Source organism: Psammomys obesus, unplaced genomic scaffold (genome assembly GCF_907164565.1).
Source record: "Psammomys obesus unplaced genomic scaffold, mPsaObe1.curated_primary_1811, whole genome shotgun sequence".
In the NCBI taxonomy this organism is placed as follows: domain Eukaryota; kingdom Metazoa; phylum Chordata; class Mammalia; order Rodentia; family Muridae; genus Psammomys; species Psammomys obesus.
This window is the reverse complement of record NW_026591598.1, coordinates 18795705-18819712: the sequence shown is the minus strand read 5'-3', so window position 1 is coordinate 18819712 and position 24008 is coordinate 18795705. Positions and strand designations below refer to the sequence as shown.

General features: G+C 55.2%; 1 protein-coding gene across 2 annotated transcripts; it reads right to left on the bottom strand.

The window, feature by feature from the left end:
• Positions 1 to 9948: 9948 nt before the first annotated feature.
• On the bottom strand, positions 9949 to 23722 carry Arhgef19 (Rho guanine nucleotide exchange factor 19). Of its 2 annotated transcripts, XM_055611490.1 has the most exons (17): positions 23696 to 23722; positions 23161 to 23217; positions 19555 to 20004; positions 18923 to 19210; positions 18676 to 18784; positions 18533 to 18609; positions 18066 to 18319; positions 17045 to 17205; positions 16811 to 16963; positions 16511 to 16640; positions 16064 to 16138; positions 15888 to 15977; positions 15594 to 15754; positions 12500 to 12658; positions 12149 to 12228; positions 10747 to 10851; positions 9949 to 10424 (listed from the first exon to the last, which is right to left on the bottom strand). In XM_055611490.1, exons 3-17 carry the CDS (start codon positions 19973 to 19975, stop codon positions 10267 to 10269), a joined length of 2421 nt encoding a protein of 806 aa, XP_055467465.1. In that variant the 5' UTR covers positions 19976 to 20004; positions 23161 to 23217; positions 23696 to 23722; the 3' UTR covers positions 9949 to 10266. The 2 variants fall into 2 exon arrangements, with proteins under 2 accessions (XP_055467465.1, XP_055467466.1); XM_055611491.1 differs by lacking the exons at positions 23161 to 23217; positions 23696 to 23722 and adding an exon at positions 21008 to 21027.
• Between the last annotated feature and the right edge of the window lie 286 nt (positions 23723 to 24008).

The window sequence follows — 24008 nt, the reverse complement described above, 5'->3', positions numbered from 1 at the left end:
TGGGGCCTGTCTCCACTTGCCTGCTGCAGAGACTCATGCAGCCCCACCCTGAGGGGCAGTTTAGAAGGCGTCTGGATGACAGACTCCTGTGCCACCTCTTAGGGACCTCAGAGCTACTTTGCAGTGGGGACCAACTTGACTCAAAGGCCTCCAGCCTCTGTGGGATTGCCTCCCCCAAGACATCCCATTGCCCAGCTGGGCCCAAGTAGGAATAGAGTTCAGCAGTACCCCAGTCCTCAGGCACCTGGCCGGGCCAGTCACAGCCATTTGTCACACCCCATGGGATAATGGGATCCGGGACTGTGGCCTGTTGCAAATTACCCTGGCCCTCACACCCAGCTGGGGGCAGAAGCATTCATGGGGCTAGCAGAGGAACTAAAACCAGCAGGTGTGAGCTGGGAGCTCCGGCCTTCCCCACACTCATCACTTGTGGCCCTCAGCCCTGGGCAGGCTGCTGTTCATAGGACCCCGTGCTGGTCACTGTGGAAGCCAGCCCTGCTGCAGGGCTGGGAGGGCTCGGGGAAACTGACAGTGGGGCATGGTGGAGCTGATGATTGACAGGCATGGGGAAGCCAATTTCCCTGGTATAATACCCCCACCATGGCCAATCTGCAGCATCACATAACTCCGAAGCAAGGGCTGCTGGGGAGGGCTACTCCTGAGAGCCCATCTGAGGGGCCGCAGCTCAGGGCTGGCCGGTGAGCCCCATTTCAGCTGCCAGCCTTACAAAGCTGCTGTGGGAACCACATGCACGTGCTTCTGAGAGCGAGGGAGGAGGGGAGAGGGGGTGAGCTCATTACAGGAGAGGAGGGCTGTGGGCCGGGAGATGGCTCAGTGGGTAAGAATGCTTGCTATGCAAGCATGAGGACCTGAGTCTGGGTGCCCAGGACCCATGTAAAAAGCTGGGTGTGGCAGAGCAGGTAGCTGTAACCCCAGACATATGGGGGTGGAGACAGGAGACTCTCTGGGGCTTCTGACAAAGTCGTCTGGGAACTCCAGGGTCAGTGAGACCCTGTATCAAGGGAACAAGGTCAAGAATGAGTGAGCGGGACATCTGTAGCCTCCACAAGCTTACCTACCTGTACAATACACACACACACACACACACACACACACACACACACACACTAACCACAGTACATACATCATACCACACACTTACACAAAGAGCTTCACAGGAGACAGTATGTCAGGTAGGCCTTGATTCCCAGGAGTCATTTGCTGTGTGAGCTCAGGCTAGTCACAGCCCCTTTCTGAGATTTGGTTTCCTGCTTGGTCGGATTTGGATGATACAAATAGAACGGGCTCCTGGGGCTTCTGCTAAAGGAGGTGCTTTGGAAACAGCCTGATACACTCACTGGTAAACCACTGTCCATGTTGGCAACTGTTCTGCCAAGAACTTGGGCAAGCTTCTGGGGCAGCCCAGGCCACCGGTCACGAGCCTCTGGAAAAAGCTTCTTTCAGGTTTGGAGGCGAGACCCGGGCTGAGTACACATTCCCGACCCCAGTGGTTCTGCCTTCCCTTTGCCTGTCTCCCTCCCACCCCCCCGCCACCCTCCCACCCCTCCTTCCCCACACACACAGCCAGCCTGCTGCGGGCTGCCTCTGCCCTTCCCCACAACAGAATTCAGCATCAGGCTGACTCCAAACACCAGCGAAGGGAGACCAAAGGGTGTGGCGCGCTGGTCCTCCCTCCCAGCCCCAGCCTCTGCTGCCCCCTGGTGGCCGCCTCGGACAGCTGTTGCTCCTACAGGGACAACAGCCAAGGGAGCCTTAGAGTTTTTGGATTCGGTCCTCCATCGAGAGCCACGCTAGTCGCTAGTCGAGGTGCCTAATTCCTGCTGTGAGTCCATGCGACACCTCCCCTTCGCACAACACTTTCTCAAGGACTTACCTATGGTTAAGTTACCTATGGTTGTGTGGATGATGTGTGTACGAGTGCAGGCACAGGCGTGCCACTGTAAGACTGTGAAGGTCAGAGGGCAACTTTCAAGAGTCGGGTCTCCCTTCCACCAGGTGTGCTTGTGCGTGCGAGCTCTTTAACCTGCCGAGCCATCTTGCCGGAGAGGGGATCAGAATCCCGAGTGGTGCAGGGAACTGAACTCGGGTCCTCTGGAGAGCACCAGGTGCCCTCAACTGCTGGGTTGTCGTCTCTCTAGATTTCTCTTTTCTTTTTTGAGACAGCCAAGGGTGACCTTGACCTTCTTAACTGCCCAAGAGCATTCGCCATCACACCTGGCTTTATCAACTGTTTTTGAGACCGGGTCTCGCTGTGTAGGCCAGGCTGGCCTCAAACTCTCCGGCCGTCCTCCTGCTCCGGCAATGGCTATCCTGTTCATCCCCCTGCACCCCGCCCAAGAGGATGACTGTATATCCTGTTCAGCGGTGAGGGTTCCACAGCTCCACTTCCTCCACCCAGCCAGTTCTGTGTGACAGTCCCCACAGTCGGCAAACCCTGCCTAGAGTCAGGCTAGCGCCCCTCCCGATGCCCTGTCACCGTTTCCTTTTGTTCCTTTTCCCAGGAGTGTCAGAAATATGACGTGGGGAGGACACTAGAGAAAGGTATCTTGGAACAGGAAAGAGCGGCTCAGGAACAGGAAGTGAGAGCTCAGCCCAAGTTCAAACGCAGGTCAACGAGGCAAGAGTAGCCGAGCTGGTCTCTCAGTGCTCAGGTAGGACAGCCTCCACCACAGCCTGGGGACACTCTTGCCACATGGGCACCACGGTGCTTCTTTTGGGGGAGGAGGCTGCTGTGGGAAGTGGGGAGCAGAGGCCCTGAGAAGGGATGAGTGGCTCAGACCGTGCGGGTTCGGGTGTGGCTCTTGCCCCAACATTTTCTGGTCTACATTTTCCTCTCCATGCGGAGGTCCCTGCCCTCACGGACCTGCACACCTGTAATCCCAGTACTCAGGAAGCAGAGGCAGGTGGATCTCTGTGAGTTCGAGGGCAGCCTGCTCTACAGAGTGAGTTCCAGGACAGCCAAGGCTACACTGTCTTGGAAACAAAAAAACAAAAACAAACAAACAAAAAAAGAATGATTCTTGTCTGCAAAAGCCAACAGGTGATGTCGGCCCAGAATGAGACAGTTGTAGAGTTCTAGTAGGCGTCTTCCTGTGGAAGAAGGCTGTGTTCTTGCTGTGAGTAGCTCTTGAGCTCTTGTCACAGTTCCATGGTACCAGACCCCTCTTCCAGTTAATTAGGAATTTTATTTATTTATTGGTTGGTTGGTTGGTTTATTGAGGTGGGGGTCTCACTATGTGGATTAGACAGACCTTGAACTCACAGAAATCCACCTGCCTCTGCCTCCCCACTGTTGGAATTAAAGGTATATGTGACCAGGCCCGGCTCCCCCCCCATTTTTTTTAAAATATTGGGCAAGATGGTTCAATAGTTAACAGTATCTACCCCCAAGCCTGATGACGTGAGTCTAATAGTCTCCACGTGGCAGAAGGACAGAACTGACTCCCATAGATTATCCTCTGATCTGAAGACATGCACGGTAGCATGTGCACGAAAGAACACAGATGAAAAAGCGTAAGAGATAGTAGTAATATAAAAGCAAGGGAACGCAGGGATGGCTCAGCTGTTCCAAGCACTTGCTGCTCTTTCAGAGGAGCTTCAGCGCTCACACTGGGTGGCTCACGATTGCCTGTAACTCAGGCTCCAGGAGGTCCGATGCCTTCAGCCGCACCTGCACACACATGGCACAGGAACACACATCTATGTAAATAAAAGTAAAAATGAAGCCGAGTGGGAGTGACACACACCTTTAATCCCAGCACTCGGGCAGAGGCAGGCAGATTTCTTCATGGAAGGCCAGCCTGGTCTACAGGGTTAGTTTCAGGACAGCCAGAGCTACACAGACAAACCCTGTCTCTAAAACCAAGCAAACAGGCAAACAAAAAGTAAAAATGAATCTTGAGAAAGAAAGAGATTGGCCTACTGGCTTGCTTTAAGGTTCCTGTTAAGGACAGGAAAAGAGAGAGAGGGACAGGGTCGCCATATCTCCTTCAGGAGACGTCACAATGAATTGTTAATGACAGTTCATTTTCCTCCCTGCTGGCTCCACCTCCCCGTAATGACACACATTGCACAAAGCCTTCGGCCCATGGCCTTTGGGAGACGTTTCAGCAAATTCATAACAATCAGAAGTTAGTTTACTTTATTTTTAAAAGAGGTTCTCTTTGCCTGCTGATGTTTGTGCACCGTGTGTGTGCGTGCAGAGGGTGTTGGATCCCCTGGAACTGAAGTCACAGCTGTGGGCCGTCATTTGGATGCTGGGAATTGAACCCATGGCCTCTCCAAGGCCAGCCAGTGCTCTTAACCTCCTCTGAGCTGTCTCTCGGGCCCTATTTATTTTCTTTTTGAGATAGGGTCTTGCTGTGTTGCTCAAACAATTTCTTGAGCGCCTGAGAGCGCCTCTCTGTTATGAGTTCTCCTGTGTCCCATCCGTGTCTGTATGCACTGCTGTGTTCTACTCTCATCTCTCTGTTTTGCCTTGTGTGATACCATAATTGTCATTTTTAGCATTGACAAGCATCTGGCGGTTTCTCCTATTTTGACAGTCAGTGGTTAGTTCTGTGAGCAACCTCTCTGTGGGGACCTCTGGACCCCTTCTCTGTTGGGTGCACGCCAAGGAGGGTAGCAGACGCTGACTCACTCACCGGAAGGCTTGGGCTCAGCCCAAGACTGTTCTTAAAGAAGTCCTTCCTATTCACAGGCCTTAGGAATATCACCCGCTGCCTCCTTGGAGTCCCTGCCCTTCCCTGCGTGCCCAGCAGGGGGAGCTACAAAGGCTGAGATGAAGACCTGAGTCCTCTGGCCACAGAAGACACAAATGGTTGGCTGATTAAGAGAAAGAGAAAGACAGATAGACAGAAACACACACACACACACACACACACACACACACACACACACACGAGTATGAGGGGAATTGGAAAGCTAGAAAGAGGGAAGGCAGGAGGGAACAAGGAACAGTGTACAGGGCCTTTTGCTGCCTGATGCTCTAGAGCCTCAGAGGGCTGAACTAGGACTCACTGCTTCTCAGAGCAGCTGTGGGGAGCTATGGGAATGGGCTGGGCTGGGTTTTTTGGTTTCTTTCTTTCTTTTTTTATTATTGTTCTTATTTTATTTTGTTTTTTATTTTTATTTTTTTTTCAAGACCAAAATAAATTTGGTTTTCTTTGTTTAACAGTCCTGGCTGTCCTGGAACTCACTCTGTAGACCACAGCGAGTTCAAAGCCTGCCTCTGTTTCCCAGGTACAGGATTAAAGGCATGTGCCACCTGGCCTGGCATTTGTTTGTTTGTTTATTCTTTTCTTTTTAAAGATTTATTTATTTATCATTTATACAATAAAAAGAAGGCACCAGACCTCATTATAGATGGTTGTGAGCCACCATGTGGTTGCTGGGAATTGAACTCAGGACCTTTAGAAGAACAGCCAGTGCTCTTAACCTCTGAGCCATCTCTCCAGCCCTGTTTGTTTATTCTTAACAGAATCTTTAGCCCAAGCTGGGCTGGAACTTGCCACCAAAAATGACCTTAAACTTGAACTTGCAACCCTCTCCTGCCTCCACCTGAGTAGGAAGATTACAAGTATGCCTCACCACTCTCCATTTGATGAGGTGCAGCGGGTTGAGCCCAAGGCTTCATGGGTGCTAGACAAGAGCTGCACCAATCCAGCTACAGTCTTGTGCGACAGAACTTCTGGAGAGATGTGACACACATCCCTACAGCAGATCAAAGTACGGGGAGCAGCTAGGGTCAGCGTGGTGAGCCAGTGTTACCTACAGGAATACAGGTGAGGCATTACTTCCAGGGGCAGGAACGACTCCAGGACAGCTGCATCCCCAAAGCCCACCCCAGCATGGGTGACAGCTTACAAAGCTGGGAGCCTGGGGCTCACTCACAGCCTGCAGGGAGCTGTCCTTTCCGGGTGATTCTGGTCTAGATCATTTCCAGGCAGCTGGTCTCAGACTCTTTTTTTGCAGCTCAGCTTCTGTCTGAGAGGAAACTTCAGTTTGTTTGTTTGTTTGTTTTATAATTTTATTTTATATGTTACTCTGGCAGAGAGGGGTACAGTGAATCTGGCCAGTTTCAGGGACTTTGAGTTTTTTACTTTCTTTCTTTTTTAAGATTTATTTATTTATTATTTATACAGTATTCTGTCTGAATGTGTGCCTGCATGCCAGAAGAGGGCACCAAATTCCATTAGAGAGGGTAGGAGCCACCCTGTGGTTGCTGGGAATTGAACTCAGGACCTTTGGAAGAGCAGCCAGTGTTCTTAACCTCTGAGCCATCTCTCCAGCTCCTTTCCTATTTAAAGAGCTTCCCTGCAGGATGGAATGTTTCATTCTTGGCGGAAATTGTTACATGCACACCTCCCAGCTCATTCTTATTTTATGTATATGTGCACATGCGTGCACATACATGTATGAAAAACACAGGACGACTTGCTGGAGTCAGCTTCTCCTTCCATCCTGTCCTCCTTTGTTTGGGAGCAGAGATGGAACCTGGGGCCTCCTGTGTGTGAGCTGAGCTCTAATCGTGGGAAGGGTCCTACCCAACAGCCCCACTTAAGGACAGACTTCTGAACAATGGGCAGAGGGTGGTGATCAGGGCAGGGCAGCAGGTCCCTAGGCAAAGGCAGCCATGAGTACTGGAAGGGAGTAAGTACCAGGAGCCTTTGAAGCTAGCTCCTGACGGCCAAGGCCTGGAGACCAGCAGGACAGACAATGCTGGAGCCAGACCTCTGCCCCCAGCGTGCCTTCCCCATCTCCTGCCCTGCAGACAGCAGCCTGTGTGCATCCTTCTGCAAGCAGAGGCAGAGCCCTGGGTCCTTAGCCAAGGCTGCTTGCCAGGCCGGGGGCCTCCTGGGCAGAGGCAGGTGAACCCCGTGATGTGATTCTGCCTGGAGGGGGGAGGGGGAGAGTTGGGCATGGGCCCCTTGGAGATCTTCCTAAACATTGCTTGCTGTCTGGCTATGTGTGCCAGGTTGGCTCCGGCTCCCGGTGTGTAGCCTGGACCCTCTGCCAGCTGAGTCCAGATGTGTCAGGACAACCCAGATGCCAGGAGCTTCCTTCTCCTACTTTCTTTTTCTCCTTTGTTTTTTGAAAAGAGGATCTCACTGTGTGACTTTGGTTGGCCTGGTACTAACTCTGTAGATCAGGCTGGCCTTGAACTCACAGAGCTCCAGCTTTCCTCTGCCTCCCCATGCTTGGGTTTATGCATGCAGCACTATGCCCCGCTTCTCCCTCTACTCCGTGAGAGGTGCCAGGATCACAGGGGCCTGATCCACACTTCACTCCGGACCTGTGACCCTCACACAAGCCTGGGCTGCCAGTGAGACCTGATCATTAAGAAGAGGAGGGGGAGGAGGAAAGAAAAAACTCAGCCCCAGTAGTGACCCGTGGGCAGCTCACGTGCCTCCTGACGACATGCGCTGAGGACTCTGTTTACCTCTGTGCTGTTCTTGCCCAAAGCCGCAGCAACTCCGGCTTCGTCATGAGAAAAACATCAGATACACCCAAATTGCAGGATCGTCTACAAAACACCGACCAGAAGGCCTCAAAATTGCCCAGGTCAGGAAAAACAAGGAAAAACTGAACATCTGAGTCAGACAAAACAGGGAAGTAAGAGGGCGGAAGGCAGAGGGCACGTGCGGGCTTCGTGCGACCCAGGCGCTGCCGGTCACGTGGGTGCGGTGGTGAGAGAGGTACCACCTGGACCCCAGCTCCATAAAAAGCCAAACCTTAAACCCAAAACCGATCCGGGGCTGAGGATGTGGTTCAGTCGGGAGGGTGTGCCCTAGCACGAAGCCGTGTTCCAGCCGCGTGAACCTTTTGTGGTAGCACACGTCTGTAATCTCAGCACTGGGAGGTGGAGGAAGGAGGAGGACTCCTGTTCAGGGTCATCCTTGGTTACACTGTGAGTCTGAGCCAGCTTGGACTGCATGGCCGTGCTTAAAAAAAAACACCAACGATGCCACACAGAGACTGGGGTGTGGCCTCGGAGGTAGAGCGTATTTTTGGAAAACAGAACAGTCAGGAGGAGGAAGAAAGACTAGCCCACATTACCCGAAAGCCTTGGCCAGTATTCCTTCCTGGCCACCCACGGCTGAGGCCACTGATTTCTTCTGTTCCTTCCCCTTTCCTTCTCCTTTTTAGGGGAAACGGAGTCTCACAATGTAGCTCTGGCTGTCCTGGAACTGGCAGAGATCCACCTGCCTCTGCTTCTCTGGTGCTGGGATTAAAGGTGTACGCCACCACACCTGGTCGCCTTCGGAAAGCCCTGAACAAGGCCATGGATCCCAACTTTTCCCACTGATCCCACCAGGCTCTGCACAACTTTGGGTCAGCGGAGATAGCCCCAGCTCCCATGGACTCCAGGGTAGACCCCACACAGCCCAGCCTGGTTCTCAGGCCTCTGCCTATGGCTTATTGCTACCATTTGGATTTGAGTGTCCCAGACACCAAGGTACTAAGGGGTCACAGCCCCAGGCAGTGTTAGAGGTGGTGGAGAATAGCAAATCCATCTAGGAGGTGTTAGGTCATTGGGCCATGTTCTTGAAAGGGAGAGAGACATATACCCCTCCCTCTGTCTGCCAGGCACACCCACCATGAATTACCACGCTGTCATAGGCCCAAAGCAACAGGGCCAGGTGACCCTGACTGAAACCTCGGGGACTCAAAATAAACTTTTTTGTTTTTCGAGACAGGGTTTCTTTGTGTAGCCTTGGCTGTCCTGGACTGGCTCTGTAGACCAGGCTTAAGCTTTCCTCCTTAGGTTGCTTATTTCGGGCATTTCGTTGCAGTCACAGAAAGCTACCACACTCAGTAGGGCCTACCAGCACACACGAGCCCCGGATCAGTCCAGAAGAAACCATGACTCAGGCCAGTCCAGTCACAGAGAAGCCTACGACTCCACCTGGGAATTCTGACGGTTTTCTTCCGTGCTGGGCCCTGTGGAAGCCTTGGGAGGAAGCTGATGTTAAGAACTAGAGTAGAGAGGCGGGAAGAGCTGGGTTTTCACTGGCCGCAATGAGCTCCTCAATCCAGCCTGCAGCTCAGTTTCCTCCCTCACGTTTGTTATGACATCTGTGATGGGCTGAAAAAATGCCTACAGTGTGTGTTTATGCTCCTATTCTTTGGACTTGTGAATATTACCTTTTTGGTTTGTTGTTGTTTGTTTTGTGTTGTTTTCAAGACAGGGTTTCTCGGTATAGCCCTGTCTGTCCTGGAACTCTCTCAGTAGACCAGGCTGGCCTTGAACTCAGAGATCCACCTGCTTCTGCCTCCTAAATGCTGGGATTAAAGGTGTGCACCATCACCGCCTGGCTAGTGTTACATATTTAAATTGTGTGTTGGGGGCTGGAGAGGTGGCTCTGGGGTTCATGGGACCTGGCTTTGGTCCCCAGCACTCACATGGTGGCTCACAACCATGTCAGGGAATCTGTCAGGGAATCTGTCACCCTCTTCTGGCCTTCCCAGGTACTGCATACACAGGGTGCACAAACCTAGCCACAGGTAAAACACCCATACACATAACATAAACTGGAAAAAAAAAGTTTTAAAACAAACAACCAAAACAAAACAACAGAAACACGGAAGACGTATGTCTGTAGGTGGTTTTGCCAGGACTGTGATGGGAGGCCATCTGGGTGGACTCCAAATGAAGCCACAGGCTCACAGCTCGAGGCAGACAGAGGATGCGCAATGGGACTGGGATTTGCCTGCAAGCGTAGCTCACTAGCAGCCACCAGGTACACAGAAGCAAAGAACAATTCTCTCCTGAGACCCTGCCCGGGCCCAGTACGACCTCCACCTGAAGCTCAGCCCAGGAGGCTCATTTTAGAGCCTGGCTTCTGAGCTGTGGTTGGATAGTTTCAAGGCCCCCCAGTTGGCGGTGCTTTCTTGGCACAAGCCTCAAGAGGAGACTACAAAAACTCATGGAGTCACTTTAATATTCAAGCCTGCTTGGATCAGACACTTTGCTACTTGGAGGGGAAAGTAGCAGGTTGACACACAGCCCCTCTGCCCTCAGGGCACCTGGAGACAGGTGACCACAGACACAATGGCCAGCACACTCTTGCTGGGGCTGGGGTGGGGCTCTCCGGGCAGAGAAGCCAGTGCAAAGGCCCCGGGCTCAGAATGTGTGTAAGCCCAGGCTGCCAGGTCGTATTTACAGAACAGTCGCCACCCAGCGCCCAGACACACAGAAGCCCACCAGCACGGAAGCGGATTGAGCCGGGCCCCAGTCCAGCGTCAGGCAGGCGGGTCTCCCAGCTTGCTGCTGGCATTGCTGACCCTCTTGTTCTCTCGGAGGTTACGCAGTCGGGCGCTGAGGCTGCTGATCTCCTCCACGTGGGCCTGTGGCACCCACCCCTTCTCACCATCAGCCAGACGCACGCCCTCCAGCCAGCCTAGGGACACACAGCAGTCAGTTTCATTGTCATGGAAGGGGTGCTGGGCAGGCCTGGGAGGGGACACCTGGGCCGGGGGCTAGCCTGGGGCCAGATGACATTACCACAGCATGTCACCAGTTCCTGGGAAGGACCCCACCTCTCTGAGAAGGGACTTTCCCACTCTCCCCCATCACTCTCCAATTCCAAGCAGGAAGTTCCTCCTCTGGTCTAACCAGATTCCCAAAGGCTGTGGCTGATTATGTATAACCTTCCCCTGTGATGGGTTGACAGGACAGGGTCCTGCCCCTCAAAAGGGCTGTCGGGAAGGCCCGGCTCTCACCATCGCTGGTCCGGGTCTTCACTGCCAGGATGTCTGTCTTCTCCAAGGTCAGCTCATCAGGCTGCAGGGCCTTGTAGGTCCTCACACACTGGACCTGGGGGCAGTCTGAGAGCCGAGAGAGGGTCCCAGAGTCCCCAGGTCAGAGGTGGGAGGCAGCGGGAAGAAGAAAATAGGGGAGGGGACCACAGTGGTTCCTCTGCCCATCCCAGACAGGAGGCTCTGACCTCCCCAACTCACTGCAACACCTTGTACTGATCTCGAGGCTCGCCCACAAACTCCAGATGCCCCACCCCAGGCTCCAACAGTCCTCTGGGTGTCTAAAGTTCCAAAGACCTCTCAAGACCCACAGGGCTCCGTGGGAGGCAGCCGGAGCTGGCTCGGCTCACCTCACCATCCAGCCCGCTTCCCCCTCAGGCTCATACAGCTCCAGCCACACAAGGGCTGAGCCACTGGTGCCCTCTGCCAGGAGGATCTCTCTCCACCCTTAGGATCATTTCCCAGCAGCCTCTGTCCACCACCTGTTTGGAGTAGGGACCTGGTCCTCAGCCTCAGTGGGACTCAGAGCTCAAGCAGAGAATCTGTCCCATTCCAGGCCTCAGCTCTGTGATGGAGTTGAGGGGCAGGCAGGATTGTGGCAAACAAGTTTGAGCCGGGTGTGGTGGCTCATGCTTATAATCCCAGTACATAGGGAAATTGAGGCAGGAGGTGTGCTGTGAATTCAGTGCCAGCCTGGGCTGCTCAGCAAGATTCTGTCTCAAAAAGGAAAAAAGGAAGGGAGAGAAGGAGGAAAGAAGGAAGGGAAGGAGACCAGACCTGGCCCAACTGCAGCTCTGACAGCTACTGGCTGTATGACCTTGGGCAAATTACATCAGTTTGCTGAGCCTCAGTTTTCAGAGATGTGAAAAATGAAGACAGTGAATCTAGCTAACAAGATCACTATGAGGATTAAATAAAGTGAGTGAGAATCCAGTCCCCAGCCTGACCCATAGCACATGCTTGCTGGAATGTGTCTCCCTAGCCACCCCACCCTCTTAGACCATGGCTGTCCTCAAATACCTTCTATGGCTACCACTGCCAAGATCTCCAATTAGATGTAGCCTGACTTTCCAGCCTCATATCACACCCAAGGGAGCTGCCTCCATCCTTCACCCTGCTACCGCCATCATGCTGATGCCACTCCCACACCCTATATGCACCAGGCCTATCTGCTCTGTGACTGATACAGACAGACAGTCAGCTGTGGGCTTCAGACCCAGCTCATTCTAGCTAGGAGGACCCAGACTAGGAGCTTGGCCTCTCTGACTCTTTCATAGTCTGCAAGATGGGTCTATGGGATTGGCCTGTGCAGCTTGCCCAGCTCTGATTGGTCTTCAGAGCCACCGCAGATGGTCCTGGGTCCTACCTTCCCCGTCCCAGGTGACCTCCTTGTCCTCCTGGGAGCTGGATGGACGCAAGGCTGAAATCCACCGTTGCTTCTCACTTCTAGGGAGGGGGAGGTGTGGTTATAACAGACTAGGTACAGAGGCCCAGAGCAGGGCTGGGAACCAGAGCTGGGAGAGCTAGGGTTAGCCCGCTACATGCAAGGCTCCTCCCCCAGCTTCTCTGGCCACTCCGACCTCATGCCACTTCCCTGACAGAGGGGGCACAGCAGCTGGTGCCACCTGCCAGAATTCAGGCACTGCTCTGCCCACCCAGCCTAGCTCTCTGCCCCAGGGGTACAGCACTGCCCTTGCTTGGGGTTTGAGGTGCTTACTCAGTACGAGCTCGCAGCAGCAGCTGGTGCCTGGCGCGCTGCCCATGCAGCAGCCTGAGCAGGAACACGTGGCCTGGAATACCCTGCAGCTTCAGGCTCAGGTCTCGAACCTGCAGCTCAGCCATGTTGGCATGGACGAAAACGGCAAACTTCCCAAGCCTGGAGGACAGACAACAGGGCAGGAAGGTCAACAGAGCCTGGGTGCTGCCCTCAGAGCCACCTCAGGATTAGGTGAACTGATGGAGGGAGAGGGAAGGGCTCTTTGCTCTTCCAGGCCTGACTTCACTGGGTGCCATTTCCCAATACGCAGTAAGGTTCCCATCAGGGCATCCAAACAGAGCTCAGGAGGCTAAGGTTGTGAGTTCAGTCGCTGGCAGAAGATAATGGAAGCCAGCCCCCTGCCCCACATACACTCTCAAAGTCTTTCTGCACCTCTCCCTGGCACCAGCTGGACTCCCATGTGGCTTTGCACTAAGTCAGAGCCAGGTGCTGCTGAACCTGCAGGGGAAGAGGCGGGGCCTGGTTTGTTATCCCAGCCCAGAAACTTGGCCCAGCTCCCCTGCAGCGCTGCGCGCTGTGCAGAAGGCCACCGTCATGTCCACCTCCCCTGTACACTCGCTAGTATGGCTCCCAACTTTTCTAATGCTGCGACACTTCAATGCAGTCCAAGTTGGGGTGACCCCCACCATAAAATTATTTTGTTGTTACTTCATAAACTGTAATTTTGCTACTGTTATGAATCGTAATGTAAAGATCTGTGTTTTCTGATGGTCTTAGGCGACCCCTGTAAAAGGGTTGTTCAACCCCCAAGGGGTTGTGACCCACAGGTTGAGAACCCCTGCACTACAGGGAGCAGGTCCCTCCTTCCTCGGCCTTCCTGTTCTGGCGTCTGTCTGTCCGTACTGAAGCACCTGCCCCTCTTGGCCATCTATGCTCACCTGGGCAAGAGCTTCTGGTGTCTTCCACCACTCTTCCCTCTACCCCTGCATACCACACCCCTACCTCAGAACAAGCCCAGGCTCTACTGTGACCTCAACATCTCCACTCCCTCCTCTTGGCTTTCTCTTTTATTGTTTGTTTGTTTGTTTGGAGACGGGATTGCACTATGTAGCCCTAGTTGCCATCTATGCAGAGCAGGCAGGCCTCCGTCTCTGCCTCCTGAGTGCTGGGACTAAAGGTGTGTGCCACCATCCTGGCATACTGCCCTTTGTCCTCCAGTCCACAGCCTGGCTTCACCACGCCCCAGACACACGCTGCTCTGCCACAACCTTTCTGTCTTTTCCAAACCACTTCTCTTACTCTTCAGAACCCAGCTCAGGGGATAGGGAGATGGCGCCACGGTGAAGAGCACTCATGGCTCCTCCAAACTCACAACTCTGTAACGCTGGTTCCAGGGGACCCGACACCCTCTTTTGGACCCTTTGGGCACTGCACACACATGGCACAGATGTACATGTAGGCAAAACACCCCTATACATACAATAAATCTTAATTAAAAAAAAAACAAAAACAAATAACAAAAAACAGCTCCTCTGTCTCTTCCTCTGGCAAGTTTACTCATTTTCAGCTCATGCTACTGGTTAGTTGTAGCACATCTTTTCCTTAAAACAACCACCTGCAACTCCAGTTCCAGGGCCTCTCCCTCCTCTGGCCTCAGAGGGCACCTGCACATACCCACAGCCAGACATGTAATTAAAACAAACCAAAACCACCAAATGGCAGCTCGCCCTCCTAATCCAAACACTCAGGAGGCTGAATGTTTAAGTTTGAGATTGAAACAAACCTGAGCCATGGAGGGGGTTTCAGGTCAGTGTGGAATACAGAATGAGACCCTGTCTTATAAGCAAAAACAAACAAGAACAAAGTAAATAACTAGGCGGGGCTCGGTGATGCACACCTTTGGCCTTAGTGCTTGGGAGGCAGAGGCAGGCAGATCTCTGTGGGTCCTAGGCCAGCCTGCTCTACATAGTGCGTTCCAGGCTAGCCAAGAGTTACTTAATGAGACCCTGTCTCAAAACTAAAATTTTGTTCAACAACAACAGAAAAAACAGTGACACAGTTATCAAGATGTGTGTCCATGGACCTAGGGTTCCCGTGGACAGAGAATAAATCCCATCCGCATTCACATGTGCGGAAGCCAGAACACAGCATGGCAGTTGCAGGGGCGCTTTACCAACTGAACAATCAGGAATGGACTTTTCTCTTAGTTTAAGATTCCTTGGGCTGACCAGGTAGCTCAGTGGGTAAAGACACTTAGTACCAACTCTGGTAACCTGAGTTGGATCGCCAGGATCCACATGATAGAAGAATAGAAGTGACTCCTACGAGTTGTCCTCTGACCTCCACCGTGGTGCACCGTGATGTCACATAGCCACACACAAAATAAAACACTAGAGCTGGGGGGAGGGGCCTTTAATCCCAGCACTTGGGAGGCAGAGGCAGGCAGATCTCTGAGTTCGAGGCCAGCCTGGTCCACAGAGTGAGTTCCAGGACAGCCAGGGCTACACAGAGAAACCCTGTCTCCAATCCCCCTCCTTCCAAATCCTCAACTTAAAAACAATTTTCAAAAGAGATCTTTCCTTTCACCCTCTCCCCAGTCTTATGCCCCCCCTAACTCTTCCTCTTCATCCTCCTCACTAGTAAACTCAGCTGTGGGGTCCTGTCCACACTGAGAAAGACAGGGCAGTGGGTACCAGTCTGGGGTTTGGCCATCTCCTTTACTTGCTAGTGCCCTGACCTTGAGACTGACAAGGGACTGGTTTGCCATGGAGAGGCACCTTCTGAATAGACGGGGACATGACATGCCTGCACAGCGGAGCCTCCTGAGTGCTTGCTGTTTACTGTCTCGGAACTAAGGGCAGAGTTGGGCCTGGCCGTGTGTCTGCCCTAGGCTCGGGAGCAGTTGCTAGTCCCCTGCACACAGTCCACCCCTCAACTCTGCCTGACAGATGGGCCCACCTCAGTGCTTCTGTTGCAGAGCCTCCGAGGCCCAGGACACTGAGGTACCCAGAGGCAAGCCGCCCCCCCCCCCCCCCCCGCATGATAGACAAAGGACGGACTCTCTGCTCTCCTGGGCCCCTCCCACCCCACTCACTCCTTCCTCCGGGACAGCAGCAGGCAGTCATTGAAGAGGTGAAGGTACACAGCCTTGCTGGACAGCTTCAGCTTGGCGGGCGGCGCGGCGGGCAGGGGGGCCAGCTCCACCAGCTCCCCATGCCGCACCAGCCAGCGGGCCTGGGAGATCAGTGGAAAGATCTGGAGAGGGCAGACAGTGGGGAGGCTAGTGAGGCAGGCGAGGCTGGCTGAGTTTCCAGCAGGGAAGGGAGGCCATGGGCAGTGACTACTGCCCCACCCCCGCCCCACGGGAAAGAGGATTGCTTTCCCTTGCCTTGCCCTCAAAGTGGATCTTCTTGCTCAGATGGATGAGTTCCTCTGTCCTCTTCATGGACTGCACGCTGGCGTTGCATTCCTGCACCAGCTGGGGGTGGCATGGGGGGTTATGTGGGCTCCCACTAGGGGGAGGGGAGGCCCCCAGGAGCCCGAAGCTCTGGCCCCTGAGCTCACCTCCTTGAGCGCACTGAAGGCTTTGGTGGCCATGTCCTCATCTTGGGAGCCCGGTGCCGTGCGCTTCAGGATGTTCTGGTGGGAAAGAGACATTTTCCTGGGTGCTGTAGTCACTGGCAAGGTCTCCACCAGTAAATAACCCCTCACACGCGTGTTCCTATGAGCTACCTCATTGGGTCACACACACACACACAAAGACATGAGAATGGAAGGAGGGCCACCTGGGAAGAGGAAGGAGGCCAGCGGGAGAGGAACCAGAGGGAAAAGGTGGCGAGTATGAAAGGCCTATATATGTATGGAAATGTCCCAATGAAACCTATTATGCATAATCAATACATGCTAATAAAAAGGAAGAAAAAAACATATAACAAGAACAGACCCTCTGAAAATGACAGACCAACGGTGGCGGGCACCCTCTCCCTCCCCACTCTTCGTGAAGGGAGCTACCTCCACCAGCATCTTGAGGCGGGTGACCCTCTGGAAAGGCAGGATGAGGAAGGAGGTGAGGGGCAGCCGCTGACAAACAGGAGACTCCTCTAGGTGAGCCAGGATGCCGGGGAACTTGGGGTTCTCTAGGCTGAACAGTGGGCAGGGCGTTCCGTCACAGGTGAGGCCCTCCGCACACCTGCCCCATACGCGATGGGGTCTCACTTATCCCGGACATGAGTGAGGCATCTTCCCGGGAGCCCCCCGCCTCACAGAGTGACCCTGCCCAAGGCCCCCACCCCACCGCAGAGCCCCTCCTACAGCAGGCGCTGGTAGGTGCGCTCCTGATAGGCTTGGTTGGTGACGTAGGGCAGGTAGACCCTGCGGAAGGCAGGGCAATGGTGCAGAACCACATCGCACACGCTGAAGCGCAGCACATCGGCCTCCAGACGCTGCTCCAGGTCGTGAAGAAACCTGCAGGGAGGGCCAAGGTCAAGGACAGCGCAACTACAGACCTCTGGCCTCACCCCTAGCCACGCCAGGTCACGCCCTCACCTCTCACTGGTGCTCTTGACCTCGGGCAGTTTGGAAAATAGCCACTGCTTGTCCTGAGCCCCCAGACACTCGCTCAGCTCCGCGGAACCTAAGAAGTGGCCCACGGCCACCGACAGGCTATGGATGTAGGAGGCCTCCGAGGTGATCAGCTCAAATTTGGCCTGAGGGAGAGGAGAGGCCAGATGGTAAGAGCAGAGCCAGGTCACCCGGGACCGGGGTCTCAAATCTCCTACCAAGAGGCAGCCTCTGTAGACACCACTCTCCCGCCCCTTCCCAGCCCTGCGGATAAGCCTGGCGCCAGGTGGGGCCCGGGCGCGCCCGAAGCTGCCAGCTGACAAGCTCCGTTACGGTAGGTCTTCCCAAAGCGCCCGCGTCGTCCGCGGCGCTCGGCTACGCCCCGCACCTGCCTTTCGGCGGGCTCCCAACCAGCGAGAGCGGTGTCCACGGCCCAGCCCCACCCTAGACCCCGCCCACTCCCCAGCTTCCCACTGGGGCTTACAGGACCCTTGCTTTCCCAGCTCCTCCCACACACTCCCCACGTTAATAGCGCCTCACCCCTACTAAGTCCTCGATCACCTGCCCCGCCCCGTCCTAGGCTCCGCCCCTCCACCCCCCTCTGGCTTCCCGGCTACCTTCGGGGAGCCTTACTTTTCCAGGCCTTCTCACCCACCCTTAGCTTTGACAGTCCCTGTGTGGGGTCGAGTCGCCCCAGCAACCACTTCTGGCCCCACCCCCTGGCATAGGCCCCTCCCCCGTTTTGGACCCTCTTGGCTTCGCAGCCAGGCTTTCCTTTCCAGGTAACCCCGACCCACCGTGCAAACTGACAGCCCCTCGTCTCCGCCGGTCCCCATCTCCTGCTTCTGGCCTGGCCCTATCCCGCGCTCCACCCGTCCGCCCCCTTTTCTGGCTTCCCCGTGGGCTCCCGAGTCTTTTTTCCCCAGGTTCTCCCATCCCTTCTCCACGTTGACAGTCGCTTATTCCCCGTGGGTCCCCATCTCCTGCCTCCAGCTCCGCCCCTCACCTCCTGCAATTTGCAGTCGCGCAGGCTCAGCGTAGCCAGGACGCCGCTGCCGCGCACGTCGGGGATGTCCTGCCACAGCGAGAAGGTGGAGCCTCGCGCCGAGCGCTGCGCGCGGAAGGAGCTGCTCGGGGAGAGGTTGGCGCGCGGCGGCCCGGGCCCCTCCTCCGCCCCGTCCCCGGGGCCCTCCTCCTCGCGCTGCTGCCGCCGCAACTCGCGCGCGCTGGCCACGTCGCTGTACTCCTGGTAGAGGACAGCTGGGCGGGGCGGGAGGTGGGAGCTCATTTAGCCATGCCAGAAACACAGTTAGTGGGCGCCAACTGCATGCCAGCCCACCTGCTAGTCACCGGCGGTGCAATTCTCTCCCTCGCACACTGTCTCCACCTCCCAACTCCCCCAAAGAGGCCTCCCCGGTTTCCATCGTTCCGGCCCCTTCCCCTCTGACCCCCTCGCAAGGATTTCGCACGTACAGTTAAGGAGGAAGCGGGACTGGCGCCGCTCAGTGGCGCTGCTGGGGTCCTGCCACGGCTTTTCGTGCATGTCGAGCCTAAGAAAGAATGTCAGGACCTCTGCATCCCTCCCCAACCCGAGCCCCAAGAAAGAGGTGGGGTACCTGGGCTCCAGCAGACCACCGTGAACCTCAGTTGGGTCGGCAGGTGCTGGCAGCGACACGCTCTCCACTGTCATCTCCGCTCTTCGGGATTCCCTCACAGGCAATTTCCCTAGAGAAAGCAAGAGCTGGGAGTGGGCGATCCAGAGAACATCCGGCTGATCACCTTAAGATGTTAACACGGGTGGGTAGGCCGTACCCTGCCCGCCTGGCTCAGGCTGCCCTCAGAGCCGGGGAGAATGGCTGGTACCTTCCCGGGTGACCGCAGCACCTGAGGCTGAGGTCAGAGCCCTGGTGGCCGTGCTGCTGCTGCGCCCCAGGCGCAGAGAAGAGTGAAGCCTGGTCATCAGCTCTGAGGCGGAGAAGCGCCTCCGCTCCTGTGCCTCAAGGCCCCCTCTGATGTTTCCAGAAAGCTCCTGAGCCCTGGGTTCTTCCGAACACAGAGCGTGCTCTTGCACAGCCTGACCGGTCTCCAGGACTGTGGAAGTCTCGGTGCCGCCGGTGGCTTCCTCATTATGATATACTTGCATCTTGCGCCCTAGGGGTGGGGATAAATTAACAGCTGTCACCCACTGTACTTTGTCCCATCTTCCTCCTTGTGGTGGCATGACCCTGAACATCAAAATGAGCTCCCCGGGGGGCAACAGATAGCAAGAGCTTTACAAGGAGAGCAGAGGGCCTGACTACAGAGGACAGGGGAAGTGGGGAGCGGGGCTGCCAGGCTGGTTATGTAATGTTGGCAAATCACTTGGGCCCGATGAGCCATCTTTCCCTTGTCGCTAAAACTTGTCCCGTCTTTTGGGGCATTCTGGAGTTTAAAGGGTTCACCCTGTCCCTCCCCTAGCTGCCCCAATGGGCCCACCCCCCACCAGGGTGACTCACAGGCTGACTTCCTCTCTGAGCCACCGTGGCTGGCCCTGCGTTGGGGCTGCATGTGCTGAGAGCTCCGGGGTCCCACCAGAGTGCCCGGGGGCTGGGCACCAGGACAGTGGGGCCAGCTGCCAGCCCTGCTGGGCCTCGTGCCTCCACTGGTGGAGATAGGGGTATCTGGGCCTCCTGGGGATGGCGGCCATAACAGTCCCTGGAGAGGGTCAGGGGTCGCCAGGGACCAGCGGCTACCAGGAGCTTGTAGTGACTCTGGAGCAAGGGGGAAAAGGTCCACGCACACTGGGCTCGGAGGCTGCAGAGTGGGCAGCTCCACAAAGGACAGGCTCTCCTGCTGGCACACCGCTACTGGGTGGCGGGCAGTGCCAGGTGGTCCAGCCAGGCGAGGCTGGAGGGTTGCAGGTGGCCCACAGTCCATTCTTCCTTTGCTCTGCCACGCTCCTGGGCCTGCAGGGGAGAAGGTATCAGACCCATATATAGAACAACAGGGAGGGCTGGACAGACCACGCTGTACACACGAACACAGCTACACAAACGCACTCACAGGACTATTTAGCAATCACCAATATTAATCAGTACTTGCTAACTGAGTAAGCACCCACACAGCATCTCATTTAACCCCCATCAACCTTAAGAACGGATGCTGGAGGTGAGGAGAGTTAGGTGCAGAGGTAGTTATCTCCCAAACAGTAGGGCCAGGATTCCCACACAGGCACCACGGCTTCCGAATCTGTGTTTTTTAGCCATCTTGTACTTTCTCTAACACATTGACAAGTGATATACAGATAACATAGGTTGTCACCCAGACTCATGTCCCAACACACAGCCACACATTTTCTCCTGGCACACATAGTTTCATAGATAACTTGAAACATTTCAAACTCGGATACACACTCACATACTTTTTTTTTCTTTCTTTCTTTCTTTTTTTTTTTTTTTTTTTTTTTTGCTTTTGTTACACAGGCTTAGATGTTTTCTCTTGGACACACACACACACACACACACACACACACACACACACACATGCTTCCTCACACTGTTCCAGGCACATACACACACCAGGATGTAGATACATACGGCCCCCAATGTCCTTGCTCTGAGGTTATCCGCCCCCTTTCATAGCCAGACTTGAGGCCTTCATGCTGAGTGATGCCTCCACCCTTGCCAGGCTGGCTGGGAGGTCACAGACTGGCAGGCGGGCCACCACCCAGATTAGTCCCTCCCAGGGAAGAGCAGGGAGATGCCCAATCCCCAGTTTGGATGACAGAGGGGCTTATCCCCCAACCCAGCTCCCAGACACTAGATCAAGCCAGGCAGAATGGGCCGTTTCCGGGCAGGACGCCATCCCCAGGCAGTTTGCCAGCACCCTGGGGCAGGATGATGAGCCCAGAGGTTCAAGACCCTCAGGCTTCTGCCCTGGGCCCTCCGTGGCCTCCCTCTTGCCCCTCACCTCTTCAGCTGAAGCTGTAGCCTGCTGATGGGGCTGCCTGCCTGCTCCGGCAGGGGAAGCCCTGTCTCTGCCCAGCTGGCTGGGGGAGATCCCACCCAGACAAAGAGTTTGATTCATCAAACCCTGTGGTGAGGCGAAGGGAGGGAGGGAGCAGGCAGCCGGCTGGGGCTGGGCGGGGGCCTACACTTGCCTGGCTGCACTGTGGGCAGTCTGGGCAGCAAGGACCCCTGCAGAGGCCCCTCAGGCCAAAAGGGCAGTGCCCAGTCTGGCAGAAATAAGAGGGAGACCCAGAGAAATAGCAGCCTTGGAAACAACAGCTCAGGAACCAACTCCAAGACTCTGAAGAAGAGAAACCACAGAGGCTGAGATGCTTGAGGCCCAGAGACAGATTGATGATGAGACCCCTTCAAACTTCAGACAGGTCCAGATACTCAGGCAGATGGGAAGTTCAAAAACAAACACAAACAAACAAACAAACAAACAATAACAGGGAGACTGATGAACAAATAGTAGCTCACACCCCGTGGGGTTGCCAGTCTGGTGGGGGAGCCAAAAACCAAAAGCAGTTATAATCTGAGTTGGCAAGAAACAAGCCACAGGCGCTAACACAGGAGGGGGCTGGGCCCAGTCCAATCTGAGTTTGCCAGGAAGGCTTCCTGGAGGAGGCCCTGGCTAACTGTTGCAAGGCTAAAACCCTCAAGGACCCAGCACAAAAAGAGGGGGCGCTACTCCCCAGCCTGAGCCAGTGACAACATCTCTGTGGATTTGATAAAGGGCAGCTGGGTGTCTGCACGGCACCCCAACTTCTTCTCCCAGCACTCCTGGCTTGGGAGGGTTGGGGGAAAGACTGGCTTTCCCTCAGGGGCCCTCCCCAAAACAAGACTCACTACGTTAGTCCCTCAAGTCTTTAGTGCCCATCTGGGAAGGTAACTCTGAACCTCTGTTTCCTCATTCAGGAGAGCTGGTACTCACTTCCTAACACTAACATAAGAACCGAGGGTGACGCCTCAGGTATGGAGCGTGGTGGCGGTGGGAACTTTGTCACTGTCCTATCCGGGTTGGTATTTCCTCAGTCTTTGGTGGGGGGACGGCCTGGGCCAGCAGCCAGTGGTAGGAGCAAGTGAGAGGGGACACTGTTAACTCATGCCCACCACACAGGTCTCCTTTACGTGAAAGTACATACCATGGCTTAGAAGGCCCCCTACCCCCAACCCGTCATTTATAAGGCTAAATAAACAAAACATCAGAACTTAAGGCAGAAGCATCTTAATTAGGACCTCAGAGAAGGCTGGGGGAGTGCTGAGGGAATGGGTAAGGTTTTCTGGAATACAGGATAAAGCCAGGGAGTGTCCTGTGGGTCTGCCTCCACAGCGCTCATGCCCAGGGGACAGGAGAATGGCCCTTCAAGCTGGGATGCCAGCCCAGTAGCTTTTCAGGATACAGACTACCCAACCTTGATGTTGGTGATTTGGGTCCTGAGCCAGGTTTAATACCGTGTAGCACTTCTCTGCTAATATAGAAACAAAAAGTCTCAAAGTCTCAGGGAGTACTGCCTGCAGGTGGCTGGGCACCCAGACATGACCCTGGGGCTGACTAGTGCTCATGAGGCAAGGGTCACTCTGGTTTGAGGCCCTGTGTTGATACTGACCAGCCCTGTGGCTTTACGGGAATTAGAAGCTCACCCTCTGTCCTTGTATCCTCACGTGTCAAGTGACCCCAAGGTCCCCCTGAAGCCTCCTCTATGAACCTGGGTCATAGGTGTCTCTGCAGGCTGAGACGGATTGGCAGAGGCCAAGGCATGGTCTTTGCAGAGGCACTGCTGGCTAAAGAGGGCAACAGGCCTGCCTAGTGAGTTGGCAGAGCAACCCTAGGCACTGCTGTTACCTGGTGCAGGACCTGTGGCCCCAGTACCCAGCCTTCCCCTCCCTGCTTAGTGCCCTTGGCTTCCTACTCAGAGAAACAGAGACCCTGCCAGAACCCCTTGCTCCTTCGGGGCCAAACTTAGTTGGAGGTCATGGCTTGAGAGGGGGTTCCAAGTGCAGCAGGGCCCCAGGAAGCCAGGAACGGGTCGAAGCCAGAAGCAACGGGCAGGCAGCACAAAGGACTCCCTGGGGACTCGGAAGGGGAGGATGGGCTGCTGACCCGGGGCCTACCTCAGCCGGGGAGCTCCTCCGTCCAGCTGCGGGTACAGTCCAGGGCTCCAGGCCACCCTGGGGGCAATGGGGTTTTAGCCAAGTCCTCAGAGGACCATGTCAGCATGGCTCCAGCGCTGGGCAATGCAAGCTCCTGGGTATTGTGTGGGGCAGGGAGGGGGGGAGGCGAGGGCGAGGGAGCCTTGCAGAGGCAGGCGGCTGTCTCGACGTGCCTGCTCCCCGCCCCCCTTCCCCAGAACCGGTTTGGCCAGTCGGGTACAAGAGGGGGCTGGAACAATGGGAGTCCTATGCCTCCCAGAGGCTCCGAAGGACCCCAGGCAGCTACCTAAAGATGGGGTTAGCTGGGTTCTGCTCCTGGGAGGTGGGCCACCTCACTCTCTGGACCTTCCTAAATACTGGTATAGGCGGTATATACCAGTCTCTGGACCTTGTGGGAGTGGAGGACATCCTTGAAGCTCTACAGAGGAACCTCAAAATCTGGACCCTTTCCACTCGGACCCTGAGACCTCTGCTTCTCTGTGAACCTGTCCCACACCTGTAAATTGGGAACAGTCAGCTGCATTGCCGAGAGACAGAAGTCAGTCTTGAAAGTTAGCCATCTTCTGGATGGCCCCTCCAGCTTGGCCGCTCCTCACGGTGACACTTTCCTGCTGGAAGGACCAGCCTCTAGCTGCCTGCCCAGTGAAACCTTCCCATAGTCCAGCCTACAGTTTTCATAAGGTCAATGACACAGCTGACGTCAAGGAAGCCTCCACGAGGGGGTAGGGAGTGGTCCCTGCTCCGTGCCAGGCACACAGCTTTGCCAAGCCTGTGGGAAAGGTAAAGCTGCTTCCTCTCGGTGCTGGCTG